General features: G+C 44.3%; 1 protein-coding gene across 3 annotated transcripts in view; it reads left to right on the plus strand.

The window, feature by feature from the left end:
- Positions 1-20659, plus strand: part of UXS1 (UDP-glucuronate decarboxylase 1) — a 79701-nt gene that overhangs the window by 14068 nt on the left and 44974 nt on the right. The window contains exons 2-5 of one of the 3 annotated variants that reach the window (XM_082358456.1): positions 2241-2268; positions 3584-3647; positions 4704-4747; positions 15078-15138. In XM_082358456.1, the coding sequence (XP_082214582.1) occupies positions 2241-2268; positions 3584-3647; positions 4704-4747; positions 15078-15138 (197 nt within the window). Of the gene's footprint in view, positions 1-2240; positions 2269-3583; positions 3648-4703; positions 4748-15077; positions 15139-20659 lie in introns of those variants that run through there. The other 2 variants (XM_082358457.1, XM_082358458.1) reach the window with 2 other exon arrangements.

Raw genomic sequence — 20659 nt, forward strand, 5'->3', positions numbered from 1 at the left:
TTTTATTAGTTTCAGGTGTACATGTGATGATTCAGTGTGCGTGTGTATTGGGAAATGATCACCATAAGTTTACTTAACATCCGTCACCACACAGTTACAGATTTGTGTGCGTGTGTGATGAGATCTTTGAAGACTCACCGTTTTAGCAGCTTCCTTCAAATACTCAGGACAGTGTTGTTAACTACAGTCACGTGCTGTACACGACATCCCCAGGACTTATTTAAACCCCATTTCACACCACCCATCCCTCACCTCCCACCTCCCACGTCTGGCAACCTCTGATCTGTTCTCTGTACCTGTGAGCTTGGGTTTTTGTTGTTTGTTTTTAGATTCTACATGTAAGTGTGATCCTACGGTATTTGTCTTTCTCTGACTTATTTCACTTGGTGTAATGCCTTGAGGATCCAGCAGTGTTGCCGCAGATGGCAGGATTTCCATCTTTTTATGGCTGAACCATGTTCCATTGCGTATATACACCACATCTTCTTTACCCGTTCATCCGTCAGTGGGCACTGAGCTTGCTTCTGTATCCTGGCTATTGTGAATAGTGCCGCAATGAACATAGAGGTACACGTATCCTTTGGAATTAGTGTTCTCGTTGCCTTTGGATAAATACCCCGGAGTGGAATTGCTGGATCGTGTGGTAGTTCTGTTTTTAATTTTTTGAGGAACCTCTGTACCGTTTTCCGTAGCGGCTGCACCAGTTTACATTCCCACCAACAGTGAGTGAACCAGGGTTCCCTTTTCTCCACACCCTCACCAACGTCTGTTATCGCTTATCTTTTTTGATAATTGTTACAGTCATATTTAATGACTTTATGATTTCATCACGTGAATGGCTATATTATAATTTATATAATAGTTCCCCAATTGTAATGTATTTTGGTTTATTCTTTTCTTTTAAATTATAAATAAGGCCGTGACTTGTGAAGGCAGCTTTCTTGTGTGTATACTTATTTCCTGAGGATAATCCTCAAAAGTAAGATCACATGGTCCAAAGGCATAAGCATTCTTTGTTTTCTAATGAGTAATGAATACAGTACAGCTTCATTTTAATTTCTCCCATTTCTTGCTTACTTGACACTTTCTACTTATTTATTGCTTATCTTTTTGATCATAGTTTCTTCTTGTATTTGAAGAGGGCTGTGCTTTTATGGTTTCATCATTCCCCTTGTTCACAATGGGGATCTCTTGCAAGGAGCATGATTTTGGACACTGAGAACTCTGCAGTAAACGTTTATTAGCCCCCCGCTGGGTATCGGCAGATGCAGTGAGAACATGCCTAGGGTCGCCCCTCACCTCAGGGCCTTCCCAGGCTCACAGAATTGCCAGCCCCGGACTCCAGGGTGTGTGTGTTTGCTCCCTGCTTTCCCCAGCATCTGGCGGCACCTGAGCACGCCTGGCCTCAGGAGCTGTGCATCACTGGGGGAGTGGTCACGTGGGGGCCGTGTCGGCGTGCGGACAGAGTTTTAGCGACACCGTTCTCTGTGGGCGTCTCTCTGTGAGGTACCCTCTGGTCAGTAACTTCAAGTGCGTGTCGTGGTCTAGTGTGTCTGTAAAGTCACCCCTGGTAAAATCCACTGCGGCAGCCGGACTGGTTGAGACGCGGTTACTCAGGTGTCTGGCGTCAAGGAGGTGGCCCAGCAGACGAGGCTGTGATATAGGGGAGCTGGGTGAGGGCTGAGAGAGAGGACGGCCACAGGGCCAGGCCATCCTGTAGCTTCTCTCAGTCTCGGTCTCGTCGACATTTGAGGGGAGAGGTTGGACTGAGCCCTGGGATCTCTTTTATTCTTGCAGTTCTTTGATTCCCGTGACTGGCTCTTCCTCAAAGGCTGGGGACGTACTGCGTATCAAAGCACGTGCACCATGGCACTCCAGGCCCCAAAAGGTTATGCCAGAGTTAGGGGTATATAGGGTCATCTTTTCGCTCATGTTTAGTCGCACTTATTATCTTATTTATGTAGGTAGGTACGTAGGTATGTGTTCTTGGCCGCGCCACGCAGCACGCAGGGTCTCAGTGCCCCGACCAGGGATCGAACCTGCGCCCCCTGCACTGGAGGCACGGAGTCTAACCGCTGGACCGCCAGGGAAGTCCCAGGACTTACTATTTTGAAAGTGTGCATTTTATTGTCTTCGTGAGCTATAGTTTTCATAGCCAACTTTAAGATATTGGTTAAAAATTAATATTGTATTAGTTGGAGAACTTAAATATTGACTTTTCCTTTTTCTTTCTCTTACAGCTATTTGGGGCAACTTGGTTAACATGAGGTAATTGTTTTTAATAACTTGGCTGTTATGTTTGGGTTGAAAGGACACACGTCATTGTTATATATACACCCTGATTGAGGACGATGTCAAAGTGGACCTGAGCTTCTTGCTGTTCACACGTCCAGCTCGTCTTCTCTCCTGGGGTGCTCTGGAGGACGCTCTGGTTATCACGCTGACCCAAGTCCAGCTCAGACGTGACGGTGGATCTCGCGGCAGCCGTGGCGGCTCCTCGGTGGTGCCCGCCTCAGGCCTTCCCGGCCTTGTGGACAGAAGAGGGTGGACCTGAGCTTTCAGGCTCCTGAAATGTAAATGGCATTCCTGGGCGGCTTGAGCAGAGCACTCAGGGGCACCCTTCCAAAGCCTCTTAGGGAAACCGAGGCCGCCCTCACCCCCAGGAGCAGACCAGTGGATGCTTGAGGCCACTGTCCGTCCCGGGGAGGGAGGGCCCGAGGACCTTCTGGCCTGAGTGAGCATTATTTGTGCTGCTCAACAGAGCATGAGGGATACTTGTAAAAGTCCAATCCTTGTGTCAGTATTCTTAAAAAAAAAAAAATCAGCGAAAGTTATAAGCATTCACTGTAAAAACAAATTTGGTGCCGTGAGTACAGTTTTACATTTAAAGAAAAATCCCCTCCACTTTGTATTTCTTGGTGTGACAGTCAGAGCAGCAGTGGCGTTGCGTTGACAGCAGGTTTGGGAAGTCAGCGCAGCTGCGGGCAGCCGGGGAGGGTAGCTCTGCCCCCCCGGGCTCTTCACGTCCAGCGGGGCTTGCAGGGCGGCTGGGGCCCTGTTGACCCAGTTCCTCCCACCGGGGCTGGTGTGTGTCCTGACAGAGGCCCCTGTGTGTGGCTGGAGGGCTGCTCAGGTCCCATTAAAGGAGCTCTGTCTTTGCACTTGGAAAAACTCCATTTTGCATTAAATCCCAGGAAAACCCAGCAGAGAAACTTGTACTCCCTATAGACACACTTCCTGCCTCTAATTTAAAATCCCGTGTTGGGTGGAATGTGAAAGTGAGATGGTCTTAGTTTAACAGAAACGCCCCGTAAGGTGTGGTGAGCCTGGGGTACGGGGTGGTTTAACAGAAACACCCCGTAAGGAGGTGGTGAGCCTGGGGTGCGGGGCTGAGGAGCTACCCCCAGCCCCCTCCTCCCCGGCCGGCTGTCTGGTCCCCGGTCTCCCATCCTGGGGCGTGGGTGCCCGGGACGGGTTCTTGGGGAGGAGGGGGTGACGTGCAGCCTTCGGCTTGTGTTGCGGTGATTTGGTCAGAAATACACCTTGGAGTCACAAAGCCTTTCAATTGGTCTCAGTTTTGTAGTTTTCTACTCAACAGGTCCATCCAGGAAAATGGTGAACTCAAGATTGAAAGCAAGATTGAAGAGGTTAGTCTCTTTTCCAAAGTTTGCTCCTCCTTTTCCTGCTTATTTGTCCACTTCAGTCCCTTTGCTTGCGCTGGTATCTTTATTGTGGCCGCTTGATGCCGACCTGTGATTCTGAAACCATCTCGCAAGAAATCATTCCCTCACTGAAGAAGAGACTTTCTGTTTGTTAGGCTGTGGCCGCACCTCTGTGTCAGCATTTGTCCATTTGTAAAGGTGCAGTGTGTTACACTCTGCCCTACAGGCAAGATGGATTTACGCTCTTACGTGACTTTTCAGGGGAGCCTTTGCAGGCTTCCTTAGAGGAACGGCGGTGAGAACCGTCCCCAGGGATGGGGGCAGGGGCCGGCCTCCACTCACCTGAGCAGGTGCCCACAGGAAGCACGGCCCGACTCGTTTGCGAGGACCCGGGGACACACAGAGCAGGGCGGGCGCACGAGCGGAGGGGAGGCTGCGGCCTGCCTCACTGAAAGCCGGCAACTCTCGCCCACTTCACACCTTCTGGTTAAAATAATTGCTCGTGTTTTAGTCCAGTGGCGGTGCAGACAGCCTGTTGGAGTGTGGGCTGCGGGGGGCTGGGGGCCGCTCGCTGGGACGTGGAGGCACGTGGCGGTCGTCCTGCGCAGCCCCGGCCCTGGCCCGCGAATGCGGTGGGGACACGGCCTGCGAGGCAGGCGCGGTGCTCAGGGCAGGCGACACAGCGGGGGCAGCACCCGGGGGTCCTCTCTCTCACCTGAAGAGAAGCGGGGGTGGTGATCGCCTCTTTTCACGAGCCTGAACCACCTTTGACGTTGCCCATGAGGTCGGGAAGGACAAAGGTGAATTTCCTGAGAGCTCAGGCGTCTCTGGAGTAAGAGATTCCAGCACACGCAGTTCAGCATCTCGATCCTAGGATCGTGAGTCATGGGGTCTGACTTAACCTCGAGCTGGAGGTGAATCGTAGAAGGAATTAAAATCTGTTTCACATCACGCCCTGTCCGTCGGGAACATCAGAGTGGGTGAACGTGGCGGAGGACTGGGTTTCTGCTTTAAAACTGATACTGGTTATTTTCGTTTTAGATTGTTGAACCACTAAGAGAGAAAATCAGAGATTTGGAAAAAAGGTATGTGTGCTTTTTCTTCTGTGTCTAAGAAAATACTTATATCTTACTGATTTTAGAAGGTCAGTATCTAATGTCAGTTCATCTCAGCTGAGTAATTAACTCTAATTACAAACATACAAGGCACTTTGAAGACAGGGACTTTTCCATGAGAACGTCAATTTTTACTCTAAAATTCGGATGCAGTGCTTTTAGATATTTTTTTCCTTTGGTCATTAAAAACTATTTCTGATGAAAGCTATGGGTTCTCTTGAGAAAAAAAATTTATTTAAATGATTTTTTTTAACATCTTTATTGGAATATAATTGCTTTACAATGCTGTGTTAGTTTTTGCTGTATAACAGAGTGAATCACCTAAATGCATACGTATATCCCCATATCCCCTCCCTCTTGCGTCTCCCTCCCACCATCCCTATCCCACCCCTCTAGGTGGTCACAAAACACTGAGCTGATCTCCCTGTGCTATGCGGCTGCTTCCCACTAGCTATCTGTTTCACATTTGGTAGTGTATATATGTCCATGCCACTCTCACTTCGTCCCAGCTTACCATTCCCCCTCCCCGTGTCCTCAAGTCCATTCTCTACGTCTGAGTCTTTATTCGTGTCTGCCCCTAGGTTCTTCAGAACCTTTTTTTTTTTTTTTAGATTCCATATATATGTGTTAGCGTTACGGTATTTGTTTTTCTCTTTCTGACTTACTTTGCTCTGTATGATAGACCCTAGGTCCATCCACCTCACTACAAGTAACTCAATTTCATTTCTTTTTATGGCTGAATAATATCATTGTATATATGTGCCACATCTTCTTTATCCATTCATCTGTCGATGAACACTTAGGTTGCTTCCATGTCCTGGCTATTGTAAATGTGCTGCAATGAACATTGTGGTACATGACTCTTTGAATGATGGTTTTCTCAGGGTATATGCCCAGTAGTGGGATTGCTGGGTCACATGGTAGTTCTATTTTTAGTTTTTTAAGGAACCTCTTTACTGTTCTCCATAGTGGCTGTATCAATTAACATTCTCATCAACAGTGCAAGAGGGTTCCCTTTTCTCCACACACTCTCCAGCATTTATTGTTTGTAGATTTTTTGATGATGCCCATTCTGACAGGTGTGAGGTGATACCACACTGTAGTTTTGATTTGCATTTCTCAAATGATTAGTGATGTTGAGCATCCTTTCATGTGTTTGTTGGCAATCTGTATATCTTCTTTGGAGAAATGTCTATTTAGGTCTTCTGCCCATTTTTGGATTGGGTTGTTTGTTTTTTTGATATTGAGCTGCATGAACTGCTTGTGTATTTTTGAGATTAATCCTTTGTCAGTTGCTTCGTTTGCAAATATTTTTTCCCATTCTGAGGGTTGTCTTTTCGTCTTGTTTGTAGTTTCCTTTGCTTTGCAGAAGCTTTTAAGTTTCATTAGGTCCCATTTGTTTATTTGTGTTTTTATTTCCATTTCTCTAGGAGCTAGGTCAAAAAGGATCTTGCTGTGATGTATGTCATAGAGTGTTCTGCCTATGTTTTCCTCTAAGAGTTTGATAGTGTCTGGCCTTACATTTAGGTCTTTAATCCATTTTGAGTTTATTTTTGTGTATGGTGTCAGGGAGTGTTCTAATTTCATACTTTTACATGTATCTGTCCAATTTTCCCAGCACCACTTATTGAAGAGGCTGTCTTTTCTCCACTGTATATGCTTGCCTCCTTTATCAAAGATAAGGTGACCATATGTGTGTGGGTTTACCTCTGGGCTTTCTATCCTGTTCCATTGATCTATATTTCTGTTTTTGTGCCAGTACCAAACTGTCTTGATTACTGTAGCTTTGTAATATAGTCTGAAGTCAGGGAGCCTGATTCCTCCAGCTCCCTTTTTCGTTCTCAAGATTGCTTTGGCTACTCGGGGTCTTTTGTGTCTCCATACAAATTGTGGAATTTTTTGTTCTAGTTCTGTGAAAAATGCCAGTGGTAGTTTGATAGGGATTGCACTGAATCTGTAGATTGCTTTGGGTAGTAGAGTCATTTTCACAATGTTGATTCTTCCAGTCCAAGAACATGGTATATCTCTCCATCTGTTTGTATCATCTTGAATTTCTTTCATCAGTGTCTTATAGTTTTCTGCATACAGGTCTTTTGTCTCCTTAGGTAGGTTTATTCCTAGGTATTTTATTCTTCTTGTTGCAGTGGTAAATGAGAGTGTTTCCTTCATTTCTCTTTCAGATTTTTCATCATTTGTGTATAGGCATGCAAGAGATTTCTGTGCATTAATTTTGTATCCTGCTACTTTACCAAATTCATTGATTAGCTCTAGTAGTTTTCTGGTAGCATCTTTAGGATCCTCTATGTATAGTATCATGTCATCTGCAAACAGTGACAGCTTTACTTCTTCTTTTCCGATTTGGATTCCTTTTATTTCTTTTTCTTCTCTGATTGCTGTGGCTAAAACTTCCAAAACTATGTTGAATAATAGTGGTGAGACTGGACAATCTTGTATTGTTCCTGATCTTAGAGGAAATTGTTTCAGTTTTCACCATTGAGAATGATGTTTGCTGTGGGTTTGTTGTATATGGCCTTTATTATGTTGAGGTAAGTTCCCTTTATGCCTACTTTCTGGAGAGTTTTTATCATAAATGAGTGTTGAATTTTGTCAAGCCTTTTCTGCATCTGTTGAGATGATCATATGGTTTTTATCCTTCAATTTGTTAATATGGCGTATCACATTGATTTGCATGTATTAAAGAATCCTTGCATTCCTGAGATCAACCCCACTGGATCATGGTGTATGATCCTTTTAATGTGCTGTTGGATTCTGTTTGCTAGTATTTTGTTGAGGATTTTTGCATCTATGTTCATCAGTGATATTGGCCTGTAGTTTTCTTTCTTTGTGACATCTTTGGTTTTGGTATCAGGGTGATGGTGGCCTTGTAGAATGAGTTTGGGATTGTTCCTCCCTCTGCTATATTTTGGAAGAGTGTGAGAAGGATAGGTGTTAGCTTTTCTCTAAATGTTTGATAGAATTCACCTGTGCAGCCATCTGGTCCTGGGCTTTTGTTTGTTGGCAGATTTTTAATCACAGTTTCTGTTTCAGTGCTGTGATTGGTCTGTTTATATTTTGTATTTCTTCCTGGTTCAGTCTCAGGAGGTTGTGCTTTTCTAAGAATTTGTCCATTTCTTCCAGGTTGTCCATTTTATCAGCATATAGTTGCTTGTAGTAATCTCTCATGATCCTTTGTATTTCTGCAGTGTCAGTTGTTACTTCTCCTTTTTCATTTCTAATTCTATTGATTTGAGTCTTCTCCCTTTTTTTCTTGATGAGTCTGGCTAATGGTTTATCAATTTTGTGTATCTTCTCAGAGAACCAGCTTTTAGTTTTATTGATCTTTGCTATGATTTCCTTCATTTCTTTTTCATTGATTTCTGATCTGATCTTTATGATTTCTTTCCTTTTGCTAACTTTCGAGGTTTTTTGTTCTTCTTTCTCTAATTGCTTTAGGTGTAAGTTTAGGTCGTTTATTTGAGATTTTTCTTTTTTCTTGAGGTAGGATTGTATTGCTATAAACTTCCCTGTTAGAACTGCTTTTGCTGCATCCCATAGGTTTTGGGTCATGGTGTTTTCATTGTCATTTGTCTCTAGGTATTTTTTGATTTACTCTTTGATTTCTTCAGTGATCGCTTGGTTATTTAGTAGCGTAGTGTTTAGCCTCCATGTGTTTGTGTTCTTTACAGTTTTTTTCCTGTAATTGATATCTAGTCTCATGGCATTGTGGTCAGAAAAGGTACTTGATACGATTTCAGTTTTCTTAAATTTACCAAGGCTTGATTTGTGACCCAAGATATGGTCTATCCTGGGGAATGTTTCATGAGCACTTGAGAAGAAAGTGTATTCTGTTGTTTTTGGATGGAATGTCCTGTAAATATCAATTGATTAAAGCTTGTGTTTCCTTATTTATTTTCATTTTGGATGATCTGTCCATTAGTGAAAGTGGGGTGTTAAAGTCCCCTACTATGATTGTGTTACTGTCGATTTCCCCTTTTATGGCTGTTAACATTTGCCTTATGTATTGAGGTGTTCCTGTGTTGGGTGCATAAATATTTACAATTATTATATCTTCTTGGATTGATTCCTTGATCATTATGTAGTGTCCTTCTTTGTCTCTTGTAATAGTCTTTATTTTAAAGTCTATTTTGTCTGATATGAGTATTGCTACTCCAGCTTTCTTTTGATTTCCATTTGCACGGAATATCTTTTTCCATCCCCTCACTTTCAGTCTGTATGTGTCCCTAGGTCTGAAGTGGGTCTCTTGTGGGCAGCATATATACGGGTCTTGTTTTTGTATTGATTCAGCCGGTCTGTGTCTTTTGGTTGGAGCATTTAATCCATTTACATTAAAGTACCTATTGGTATGTATGTTCCTATGACCATTTTCTTAATTGTTTTGGTTTTGTTTTTGTAGGTCTTTTCCTTCTCTTGTGTTTCCTGCCTAGAGAAGTTCCTTTAGCATTTGTTGTAAAGCTGGTTTGGTGGTGCTGAATTCTCTTAACTTTTGCTTGTCTGTAAAGGTTTTAATTTCTCCTTCGAATCTGAATGAGATCTTTGCTGGGTAGAGTAACCTTGGTTGTAGGTTTTTCCCTTTCATTACTTTAAATATGTCCTGCCACTCCCTTCTGGCTTGCAGAGTTTCTGTTGAAAGATCAGCTGTTAAACTTACGGAGATTCCCTTGTATGTTATTTGTTGCTTTTCCCTTGCTGCTTTTAATATTTTTGCTTTGTGTTTACCTGTTGATAGTTTGATTAATATGTGTTTCGGTGTGTTTCTCTTTGGGTTTATCCTGTATGGACTTTCTGTGCTTCCTGGACTTGATTGGCTATTTCCTTTCCCATGTTAGGGAAATTTTCAACTATAATCTGTTCAGATATTTTCTCAGACCCTTTCCTTTTCTCTTCTTCTTCTGGGACCCCTGTAATTCAAATGTTGGTGCGTTTAATATTGTCCTAGAGGTCTCTGAGACTGTCCTCAATTCTTTTCATTCTTTTGTCTTTATTCTGCTCTGCAGTAGTTATTTCCACTATTTTATCTTCCAGCTCATTTATCCGTTCTTCTGCCTCAGTTATTCTGCTATTGGTTCCTTCTAGAGTATTTTTAATTTCTGTTATTGTGTTGTTCATCACTGTTTGTTTGCTCTTTAGTTCTTCTAGATCCTTGTTAAATGTTTCTTGTATTTTCCTCATTCTGTTTCTGAGATTTTGGATCATCTTTACTATCATTACTATGAATTCTTTTTCAGGTACGTTGCCTATTTCGTCTTCATTTATTTGGTCTTGTAGGTTTTTACCTTGCTCCTTCGTCTGTGACATATTTTTTTGTCATTTCATTTTTTTTTTTTTTTTATGGGTGGGGCTGTATTCCTGTCTTATTGGTTGTTTGGCCTGAGGTGTCCAGCACTGGAGTTTGCAGGCAGTTGGATAGAGCTGGGTCTTGGTGCTGAGATGAGAGCCTCTGGGAGGCCTCGCTCTGATTGTTATTCCCTGGGGTCTGAGGTTCTCTGTTAGTCCAGCGGTTTGGACTCGGAGCTCCCACCACAGCAGCTTGGGCCCAGCCTTTGGCCTGGGAACTGAGATCCCTCAAGCCAGTCGCTGGGGGTTCCTCCCACCCCCTTAGGTGTCCGTGGCCCCCCACTCGTGCCTGGTAGGTGCCCTAGTTGTGTGGAGACACAAAGTTAATTGATTTTTTTCAGGAGTCTTCCTGAAGCCTGACCCCAGATCCTGTGGGAAAGCCTTTCCTCTAAGGCCCTTTGTCAGTTTGATTTCTGCAACCTGTGACAATTCAGACAAATGTCCACATCAGTGTCATTGGTCCCCCCGCCAATAAAACTCCCAAATAGTCTGAGTGTTGGCAGAAGGAAGGATGTAGGGGCTTTGAAACCTTCCTTTCCCGAGCCCTGCGGACTTCTCAGCTCCTGCAGATTCGTGGCACACGGTCTGAGGCCACGCCTGCCCTCTTCTGGCTCCAGCAGGTGGTCAGATGGTTTCTAGCACCTGTTGACCGGTCTCAGAGGATTCCAAAGCAGGAATGCCATTTGTTGGGCCTGGAACCCAGGACCACATGGAAGCACCATGGGATGTTAGGGATGGGGAGCCGGGGAGCCTGTGTTTCGTCCCATTCAGTCATCTGTTTGCTTTTGTCCCCATACTACCAGTACATCGGGAAGTTTCCAGAACTGAGTCCAGGTGAAGCGACTGGGAGGGAAGAATGGTATTAGATGGTGGACACTCTTACTTGAATCCATGTCCAGAGGAAGGTCCTGGGTCCTGCTCGTGCTTTGTTTTGGCTCCATCTCTGTCTTGGCCTCGGGCACAGGGAGCTCTCCCTTGAGTGTGTGTAGAAAACTCCCAAGTGTCTGGGGTAACAGTCGGGTCTTAAGAGGTTTAAAAAAGAAAAATGAAGACATTCATTCATGAAAGTTTGTATATTTTTTTCCCCCTGGGAAGTGTTTGGACAATGTGGTTAGCCTTGTGTGAGCCCTTTATCAAGTCTAGAATAAGAAGGAAGCAATGGAGAGCAATTTTTTTTGATCTCGGTGTTTTCATTAAATGATCAAGGAGAAATGAGGATGGAGAAAATTCATCAAACTAAATGTGTTCATTCACTCTCTTCTTGCCCTCAGCTGATAAGTTATATGCAGTCAGCAAGCTATCGATTTTAACTCTTAACTGGAGCAGACGTTGTTACTTGTTTTTTTAACTAATTCCATCACTAATAGAAGGCTGTTATTTGTGCTTTAATCTTTCTTGCCACTATTCGGTGCTGAAATGACACTGCCTGTAACATTTCATTGGATGGGAACCAGAAATCCTGCCTTCGATAGGACTGCTGTAATTTGAGGAATGTTAATTGAAGCTTTTTAAAAAATAAATTGTTTACAGTAAGAAGTAACCCACCACAAGTTTTACCTTGGCTGAAAAAGAAAGAAAAAATCTGCCCACCAGTGATCATTTTCTTTAGAGAATAACATGAACTTTCTTATGAAAAGAAAGTGAATCATTTAGGTAACTTTTCTAAGGCAGTGGCTTTACACACAGGAGCTCTTGAATTATGAGAATTATACAGTTCCCTTTGATACTTCTGTGATGTTCTTGTTCCTTTTAACTTGGGAAGAGAAGCACACGTATGACTGTAATCTTAAATAGTTTTCTGCTAACTCATTCCTGTGAAACCGTGAGAGTTCCCTGTAAGCTGGGCACCGAGGGTGAGTGCTCGCCCCGCGGCGTTGCTTTGCTGTGACTCAGCCTGAAAGGGTTCTGTCCCTCTAGTGGGTGAGCCACTCAGGCGACAGCTGGGCCCTGGTTACTGGGTGAGTCAGAAGGTCAGGTGTGGACGTGACCTTGTGGAAGTTGGAGGAGCTCTGTCTAGTTTCATTCCTCCTGACTTTGTGTGATAGGAATGTTCACACAGCCATCCTGACCCTGGCAGCATAAGAATGTCACTGGGAGGAAATACGTGATCGTCACTTGGGGGCAGAGGGGCCCCAAGAAATAAGGACACAGTTGACAGGTCAGCACCAGTTGACACAGGGAGGCACAGGGGTCCGTGCCATCCTAGCAGCCTGGGTCGTGGACTCTGCGGTGTTTTGTTTGTTTTGTTTCTAGAGAGTACTGACACCTGGGCCCCCCTCCCTGCAATGGTGCTCTTATTGGCCCAGCATGCAGACTGGGCTTTGGGGGTTTGCACATCTCCCCAAGTCATTCTAATGTACAGGCAAGTTGCATTTCTTTTCTTTCTTTCTATTTTTTTTTCTTTAAATTTTATTGAAGTGTAGTGGATCGACAGTGTTGTGACCCTGGTCCTTCTGTCCTCCTAACCTCACGCTCCAGTTCCTGATAGTCGGCTTGCGTGCTGTTTCATTCCATCTCCACGTCTTTGAACATTCTTTGAATAGATAGCGGGTGATAATGCTAATTAAAATTCTGAGTAGAAGGACCTAGGCTCTCCTAACAAACAGGAAGGTTAGAGTGGGGAATGCGATAACTAACGACTATAGGATCCATCTGGGGGGTAAGGAAAGGTCCGTTAGGGAATTCACACTTCCTTCTGCCTTCTTGCCGCTTCTCACTCAGAAATGCAGGCTTCAGGTGGGCGGCTTCCCGCCGCCGCCCCATGGCTGCTGTGTCCCCAGCGCAGGGCGTGGTCTGGAACAGGTGCTCCGGAAAAGGTGCCTGAGCACACGAATCCCTGGGTGAGCGGCACCTGGGTAGGATTTTAAAGGGGCCCCGGCCTGAAAGAAGCCCACACCTCGCCCTTGCCCTGCCCACCCAGCTTGGGGCTCGGGGCTCAGCCCCTCGCACGGCCAGCTCGGTCACACGGCTGTCACCACAGCCTGGAGGTGCACACCCAGGAGGACCCTGGCTCCCACCTAGAGCTTTGTGCCCTGAGTCCTCAAAGCGAGGAACGAGGGCCGTGAGATCGTTTTTTAAACTTTCAGTAACATGATCACCCATGTGGAATCTGAAACTTGGTTGTTACACGTCGAAGAAAAACAGGGCACGAAAGCAGCCAGCGTTGTGTTTCTTAAATCAAGGGCTTATTAGCACACACTGTTTGAAGTGGTTTTCTTAGTCATCCTGCACCAGTGACTGTGTCAGGCGGCTGTGTCTGCTTCAGTTTTATTTCTTTTAAGTATATTTCCTATAAGAAAACCGTTTGCTCTTCCTGCCTGGTGTAAATAGCATATCTGGTTTCATGTTAAGCTTTCATGCAGGCACTGTTCTAAGCTCACCACTTGGATGAAAATTGGTTTCAGTGGACAAATTGGTCACCTCCTCCTGGAGGCACGAGTCTTGTATTGTGTTCCCTCCTCCCACTTCCATCCCAGGGTGCAGCCCTGGCCCGCCCTCCCCCGTGACTCTCTCTAAAACCCTTCAGCCTGGAGGGGATGAACCCTGGTGGGTGAAGGAAGGGAGGCGTCAGAATGGCCTGGAGGAGAAGCAGGCTGGTGGGCAGCACGGGGAGGGTGGGATGGAGCTGAGTCAGCTGGGCCCGCGGATGCGGGGAGCTCAGACTGAGGCAGGAGCGGGGGTGTCGGGCCCGCGGAGAGCGGGGTACCGGGCAGGTGGGAGGGCTGCCCCGGCCCCGCTTCATCAAGCGCTTACTGTGGTGGCCGGGTCCCAGGACGGCTTGTGGGCAGCCCCCTGGCTCGAGGGAGCAGGAAGCCCCGAGGTGCCCAGAGCGCCTGGGGGGTCTTGCCCCAGGGGTGTGGACGGGGTCACAGAACTGACACGGGAAGGCTGGTATTCTCACCATCCCCTGGGCGTCTCCCAACTGCCTGCCTGTGTTTGGCGTCTGCATGGCGAACTTGACCTTTTGAGAGTCTGGAAGCTCCTACGGGGGGATCACGTGCACTGCCAACCCGCCCCAGCTCTGTTGTCAGCGAGCTTCACTCCTTCAGGAGATGGGAAGCACCTGCTTCAAGGTCTTCTGTCTGAGGACCTGTCCTGCTCCGTTAAGTTCAGCCACCGCTGAGGAGATGCGTTCCGCGTCCCGGCTGCGGGTGTGGAGGGGATGGAGACGGGGGCCCCCGCCCAGCACATCTGCAGTTAAAATAATAACTCTAGAGCTGCTTTCTCCACATTTTTTTAAAAGCCCTTTTGTTTCTGACCGAATCACTTTAAGAGTGGATATTTCAAGTCTATATTTATCAACTCTCTTTTGACACTTTATATGTCTTTTATGCTGCCCCAGTCCTGGAACATCCATGTGGGTTGGGGACTGGTGGCACCTTGATGGGGGCAAGAGGCATTGAAAGATAAGGTGAGACCCCAGACAGGTTCAGACAGACCACGGTGGGCAGAAAGGGCTGATGCCCAATCGCTTTGTCCAGGGCCCCCGGCTGGGTAGGGGAGGCTGGAATTGTGAGACTGCCCAAACAGGGGAAGAGTCTTACTTACACCTTCTCTTCCTCTTGGGGGTACAGTCGGCAGGGCTGGGTCTGTGACTCCACACAGCCGATTTCTTCCTCCCAGGCCTGGGCACGGCATCTCGAGAACGCCGCCCCCTTCCGTGTTTTGTGTTCAGCTCTGGCTGCCGGTGGCTAGTACTTCCTGACGTTTTCCCTGCCCGGGGATAGCATCGCATGTCACACCTGTTTGATGGTAAACAAGGAGCAGGTTGATCTTGAACTCAGATTAACCAGTGCTTGCTTGGTTGCTGCAGCCCTCATTTGGAGAAGAGAGGGGAGCAGACAGTAACAGTTCTCAAATCCGGCATTTGTTTTGGTGGCAAGTAGAGAAAATACTCACATGAGATGTTTGACTCTTTCTTTTATAATCTCTTTATGTTATACAGCTTCACCCAGAAATACCCGCCTGTAAAATTTTTATCAGAAAAGGACCGTAAAAGAATTTTGGTAAGTTTACACATCTGATTCATATTTGTAATCAAGGAATTTGCTTTTTAAATGAAAGTGTAATTCACAACCCGTAAAAGTCACCGGTACAGTGTATACAGTTCAGCGTATACAGTGGTTTATGGTTTGTTCACAAAGTCCTGCACCAGCTCCACATCCTAATTGCAGAACATTTTATCGCCCAAAGAAACCCCTTAGCCATCAGCAGTCATTTCCCATCCCACCCCCCTGCCCCCCCAGCTCCTGGCAACCACGAGAATGACTTTCTGTCTCTATGGATTTGCCTATTTGGGGCATTTCAAATGATACAGTGTGTGGTCTTTTCTTAAACTTCAATGTTTCCAAGGTTCATCCGTGCTGTAGACGAATCCGGGCTTCATTCCTTTTTAGAGCTGAATAATTCCATTGTGTGGTCGTACCACACTTTGGTTATGCAGTCATCAGTTGATGGGCATTTGGGGTTGTTTCTCCTTTGAGGTTATTGTGAATAATGCTGTTGTGAACATACGGGTGGGTACAAGTTTCTGTGGACATAGGTTTCCTCTCCTTTTGGGTATATGTACACCTAGGAGAGGAATTACCAGGTCGTATGGTGACCCTGTCTGTAGCTTTCTGAGGAAATGTGAAACTTTCCGGAGCAGTGGTTTTTAAACCCTTTGCTGGTTCACACACCACCTTGATAGATACACCGGGGGCTTCCTCGGCTAGTGGTCTCCTTGTTCAACGCGAATACAAATTCACCGGTGAAAGAACCCCATGTGCGTGCAGCAGAGTGTGTCCAAAGAGATCGGCACCTTGGCGTTTTGTAGAAGTGCCAGCTTTGTTGAGATATAATTCATGTACTGTGCAACTCACCCCCTAAAGTGTACAGTTCAGTCGTTTTTAGTACATTCACAGGGTTGTGCAACCATCATCGATTTCAAAACAATTCATCCCAAAAGAAACCCTGAGCCCGTGAGCAGTCACTCCCCATTTCCACAGCCCCTCCACCCCTAGGCAACCACGGATTTACTTTCTGTCTGTGGACATTTGCCAATTCTGGGTATTCATACAGGTGGAATAATGCACTATTTGGCCTTTTGTGACTGGCTAGCATGTTTTTAAGATTTATTCATGTTGCAGCATTTATCTGTACTTCATATCTTTTTATTACCAAATAATATTCCATTGTATGGATAGGACACATTTTATTTATCCATTTATCCTATGAGTCATGTGGCAGCTCTTTAAACTTCGGAGGAACTGCCAGACTGTTTGCCACGTCGGCTGCACCGTTTCACATCCCATGACACGCAGCAGTGTATGAGGAGTCCGATTTCTCCACGTCCTTGTCAACACTTGTCATTATAGGTCTTTATTTGTAGCCCTCCTCGTAGGTGTGAAGTGCTGTCTCATTGTGGTTTTTATTTGAGTTTCCTGATGGCTGATGATGTTGAGCATCTTTTTTCATGGGCTTATTGGCCATTTCTGTATCTTCCATGGAGAAATGTCTACTCAGACACTTAGCCCATTTTAAAATTGAGTTCTCTTTCTTTTCATTATTGAGTTCTTTATCCTAAATCTAAGTTTCTTATCAGATACATGATTTGCAAGTATTTTTTTCCCATTCTGTGGGTTGTCTTTTCGCTTTCTTGATGGTATTCTTTGAAGCACAAGTTTTAAATATCGATGAAGCTTATTTTTTCTTTTGTTCCTTGTGCTTTGGTGTCACATTTAAGAAGTCATAGCCTAGGGTCTTCCCTGGTGGCGCAGTGGTTAAGAATCCACCTGCCAATGCAGGGGACACGGGTTCGAGCCCTGGTCCGGGAAGATCCCACATGCTGCAGAGCAACTAAGCCCGTGCGCCACAGCTACTGAAGCCCATGCACCTAGAGCCCGCAAGCCACAACTGCTGAGCCCACATGCCACAACTACTGAAACCTGCACACCTAGAGCCCGTGCTCCGCAACAAGAGGAGCCACCGCATTGAGAAGCCTGTGCACTACAACTACTGAGCCTGTGCTCTAGAGTCCATAAGCCACAACTACTGAGCCCTGTGTGCCACAGCTCCTGAAGCCCACGCACCTAGAGCCCGTGCTCTGCAACAAGAGAAGCCACCGCAGTGAGAAGCCTGTGCACCACAACTACTGAGCCTGTGCTCTAGAGTCCGTGAGCCACAACTGCTGAGCCCCGTGTGCCACAGCTCCTGAAGCCCACGCACCTAGAGCCCGTGCTCTGTAACAAGAGAAGCCACTGCAATGAGAAGCCCGCGCACCGCAATGAAGAGTAGCCCCTGCTCGCCGCAGCTAGAGAAAACCTGTGCACAGCAATAAAGACCCAAAGCAGCCAAAAATAAATAAATAAATTTATTAAAAAAAAAAAAAAGTCATAGCCTAATCCAAGGTCACAAAGATTTGCCCTGTGTTTTCCTAAGAGTTTTACAGCTTTGGTGTCTTACATTTAGGTCTCTGATCCATTTTGTGTTCATTTTTACGTATGGATTTAGATAAGGGTCTCCCATCCTTTTGCACGTGGCTGCCTAGTGGCCTAGCCCTGTCGGCTGACAAGACTAATCGTGGCCTGTTGAATTGTCTTGCCACCCTTGTCACAAATGAACTGACCATAAATGTGAATGTTTATTCCTGGACTCTCTATTCTGTCTGTTGATCTATATGCCTATCCTTGTGCCAGTACCACACTGCCTTGATTACTGTAGCTTTGCAGTTAAGTTCTGAAACTGGGAATTGTGGGTCCTCCACCTTTGTTCTTCAAGATCATTTTGACTGTTCTGGACCCATTACAGTTCCCTGTGAATTTTAAGACCAGCCCGTCAGTTTCTCCAAAGAAGCCGGCTGAGATTCTTACAGAGATGCATGGAATCTGTAAGTCAGTTTGGGCAATATTGCCATCTTAACAGTATTGTCTTCCGGTTCTTGAACATGGGGTGTCTTTCCATTTATTTAGGTCTTCAGTAGTTTCTTTTAACTTTTTTTTTTTTTGTAGTTTTCAGAAGACAAATTTTGCACTTTCTTTGTTAAATTTATTCTAAAATGTCTTATCCTTTTTGATGCTAGTATAAATTGAATTGTTTTGCCAGTTCCATTTTCTTTTTTTTAAATTAATTTTTAAAAACATTTTATTATAGAAAACAATAAAAACAATAAAATATAAACAAAAATAACAGTATAATGAACTCTTCTGTATCCATCATCCAGGTTCAACTCATAGTTAATCTTTTTTATTTCTGAGATATACATTTTAAAGTAATAACTAGAATTATGACTTATAACATTATACCAGAACATATAAGATTTTTAGAAATTTCATGTAATGTCTGAAACATTTATATTAACATATTTCCATACAAATAACCCAATGAAAGTTTAGTAGTAGTTGTTTTGTTTGTTTTTATACTGTAGGTTCTTGTTAGTCATCAATTTTTATACACATCAGTGTATACATGTCAATCCCCATCACCCAATTCAGCACACCACCATCCCCACCCCACCGCAGTTTTCCCCCCTTGGTGTCCATATGTCTGTTCTCTACATCTGTGTCTCAACTTCTGCCCTGCAAACCGGCTCATCTGTACCATTTTTCTAGGTTCCACATACATGCGTTAATATACGATATTTGTTTTTCTCTTTCTGACTTACTTCACTCTGTATGACAGTCTCTAGATCTATCCACGTCTCAGCAAATGACTCAATTTCATTCCTTTTTATGGCTGAGTAATATTCCATTGTATATATGTACCACATCGTTATCCATTCGTCTGTCGATGGGCATTTAGGTTGCTTCCATGACCTGGCTATTGTAAATAGTGCTGCAATGAACATTGGGGTGCATGTGTCTTTTTGATTTATGGTTTTCTCTGGGTATATGCCCAGTAGTGGGATTGCTGTATCATATGGTAAATCTATTTTTAGTTTTTTAAGGAACCTCCATACTGTTCTCCATAGTGGCTGTATCAATTTACATTCCCACCAACAGTGCAAGAGGGTTCCCTTTTCTCCACACCCTCTCCAGCGTTTGTTGTTTGTAGATTTTCTGATGATGCCCATTCTAACTGGTGTGAGGTGATACCTCATTGTAGTTTTGATTTGCATTTCTCTAATAGTGATGTTGAGCAGCTTTTCATGTGCTTCTTGGCCATCTGTATGTCTTCTTTGGAGAAATGTCTATTTAGGTCTTCTGCCCATTTTTGGATTGGGTTGTTTGTTTCTTTAATATTGAGCTGAATGAGCTGTTTATATATTTTGGAGATTAATCCTTTGTCTGTTGATTCATTTGCAAATATTTTCTCCCATCTGAGGGTTGTCTTTTCATCTTGTTTATGGTTTCCTTTGCTGTGCAAAAGCTTTGAAGTTTCATTAGGTCCCATTTGTTTATTTTTGTTTTTATTTCCATTACTCTAAGAGGTGGATCAAAAAAGATCTTGCTGTGATTGATGTCAAAGAGTGTTCTTCCTATGTTTTCCTCTAAGAGTTTTATAGTGTCTGGCCTTACATTTAGGTCTTTAATCCATTTTGAGTTTATTTTTGTGTATGGTGTTAGGGAGTGTTCTAATTTCATTCTTTTACATGTAGCTGTCCAGTTTTCCCAGCACCACTTATTGAAGAGACTGTCTTTTCTCCATTGTATATCTTTGCCTCCTTTGTGATAGATTAGTTGACCATAGGTGCATGGGTTTATCTCTGGGCTTTCTATCCTGTTCCACTGATGTATGTTTCTGTTTTTGTGACAGTACCATATTGTCTTGATTACTGTAGCTTTGTAGTATAGTCTGAAGTCAGGGAGTCTGATTCCTCCAGCTCCGTTTTTTTCCTTCAAGACTGCTTTGGCTATTCGGGGTCTTTTTGTGTATCCATACAAATTTTAAGATGATTTGTTCTAGTTCTGTAAAAAATGCCACTGGTAATTTGATAGGGATTGCATTGAATCTGTAGATTGCTTTGGGTAGTATAGTCATTTTCACAATATTGATTCTTCCAATCCCAGAACATGGTATATCTCTCCACCTGTTGGTATCATCTTTAATTTCTTTCATCAGTGTCTTATAGTCTTCTGCATACAGGTCTTTTGTCTCCCTAGGTAGGTTTATTCCTAGATATTTTATTCTTTTTGTTGCAATGGTAAATGGGAGTGTTTCCATAATTTCTCTTTCAGATTTTTCATCATTGGTGTATAGGCATGCAAGAGATTTCTGTGCATTAATTTTGTATCCTGCAACTTTACCAAATTCATTGATTAGCTCTAGTAGTTTTCTGGTGGCATTTTTAGGATTCTCTATGTATAGTATCATGTCATCTGCAAACAGTGACAGTTTTACTTCTTCTTTTCCAATTTGTATTCCTTTTATTTCTTTTTCTTCTCTGATTGCCGTGGCTAGGACTTCCAAAACTATGTTGAATAATAGTGGTGAGAGTGGACATCCTTGTCTCGTTCCTGATCTTAGAGGAAATGCTTCCAGTTTTTCACCATTGAGAATGATGTTTGCTGTGGGTTTGTCATATATGGCCTTTATTATGTTGAGGAAAGT

The sequence above is a fragment of the Balaenoptera borealis genome, assembly GCF_965194805.1.
Source record: "Balaenoptera borealis genome assembly, chromosome: 15".
Lineage (NCBI taxonomy): Eukaryota > Metazoa > Chordata > Mammalia > Artiodactyla > Balaenopteridae > Balaenoptera > Balaenoptera borealis.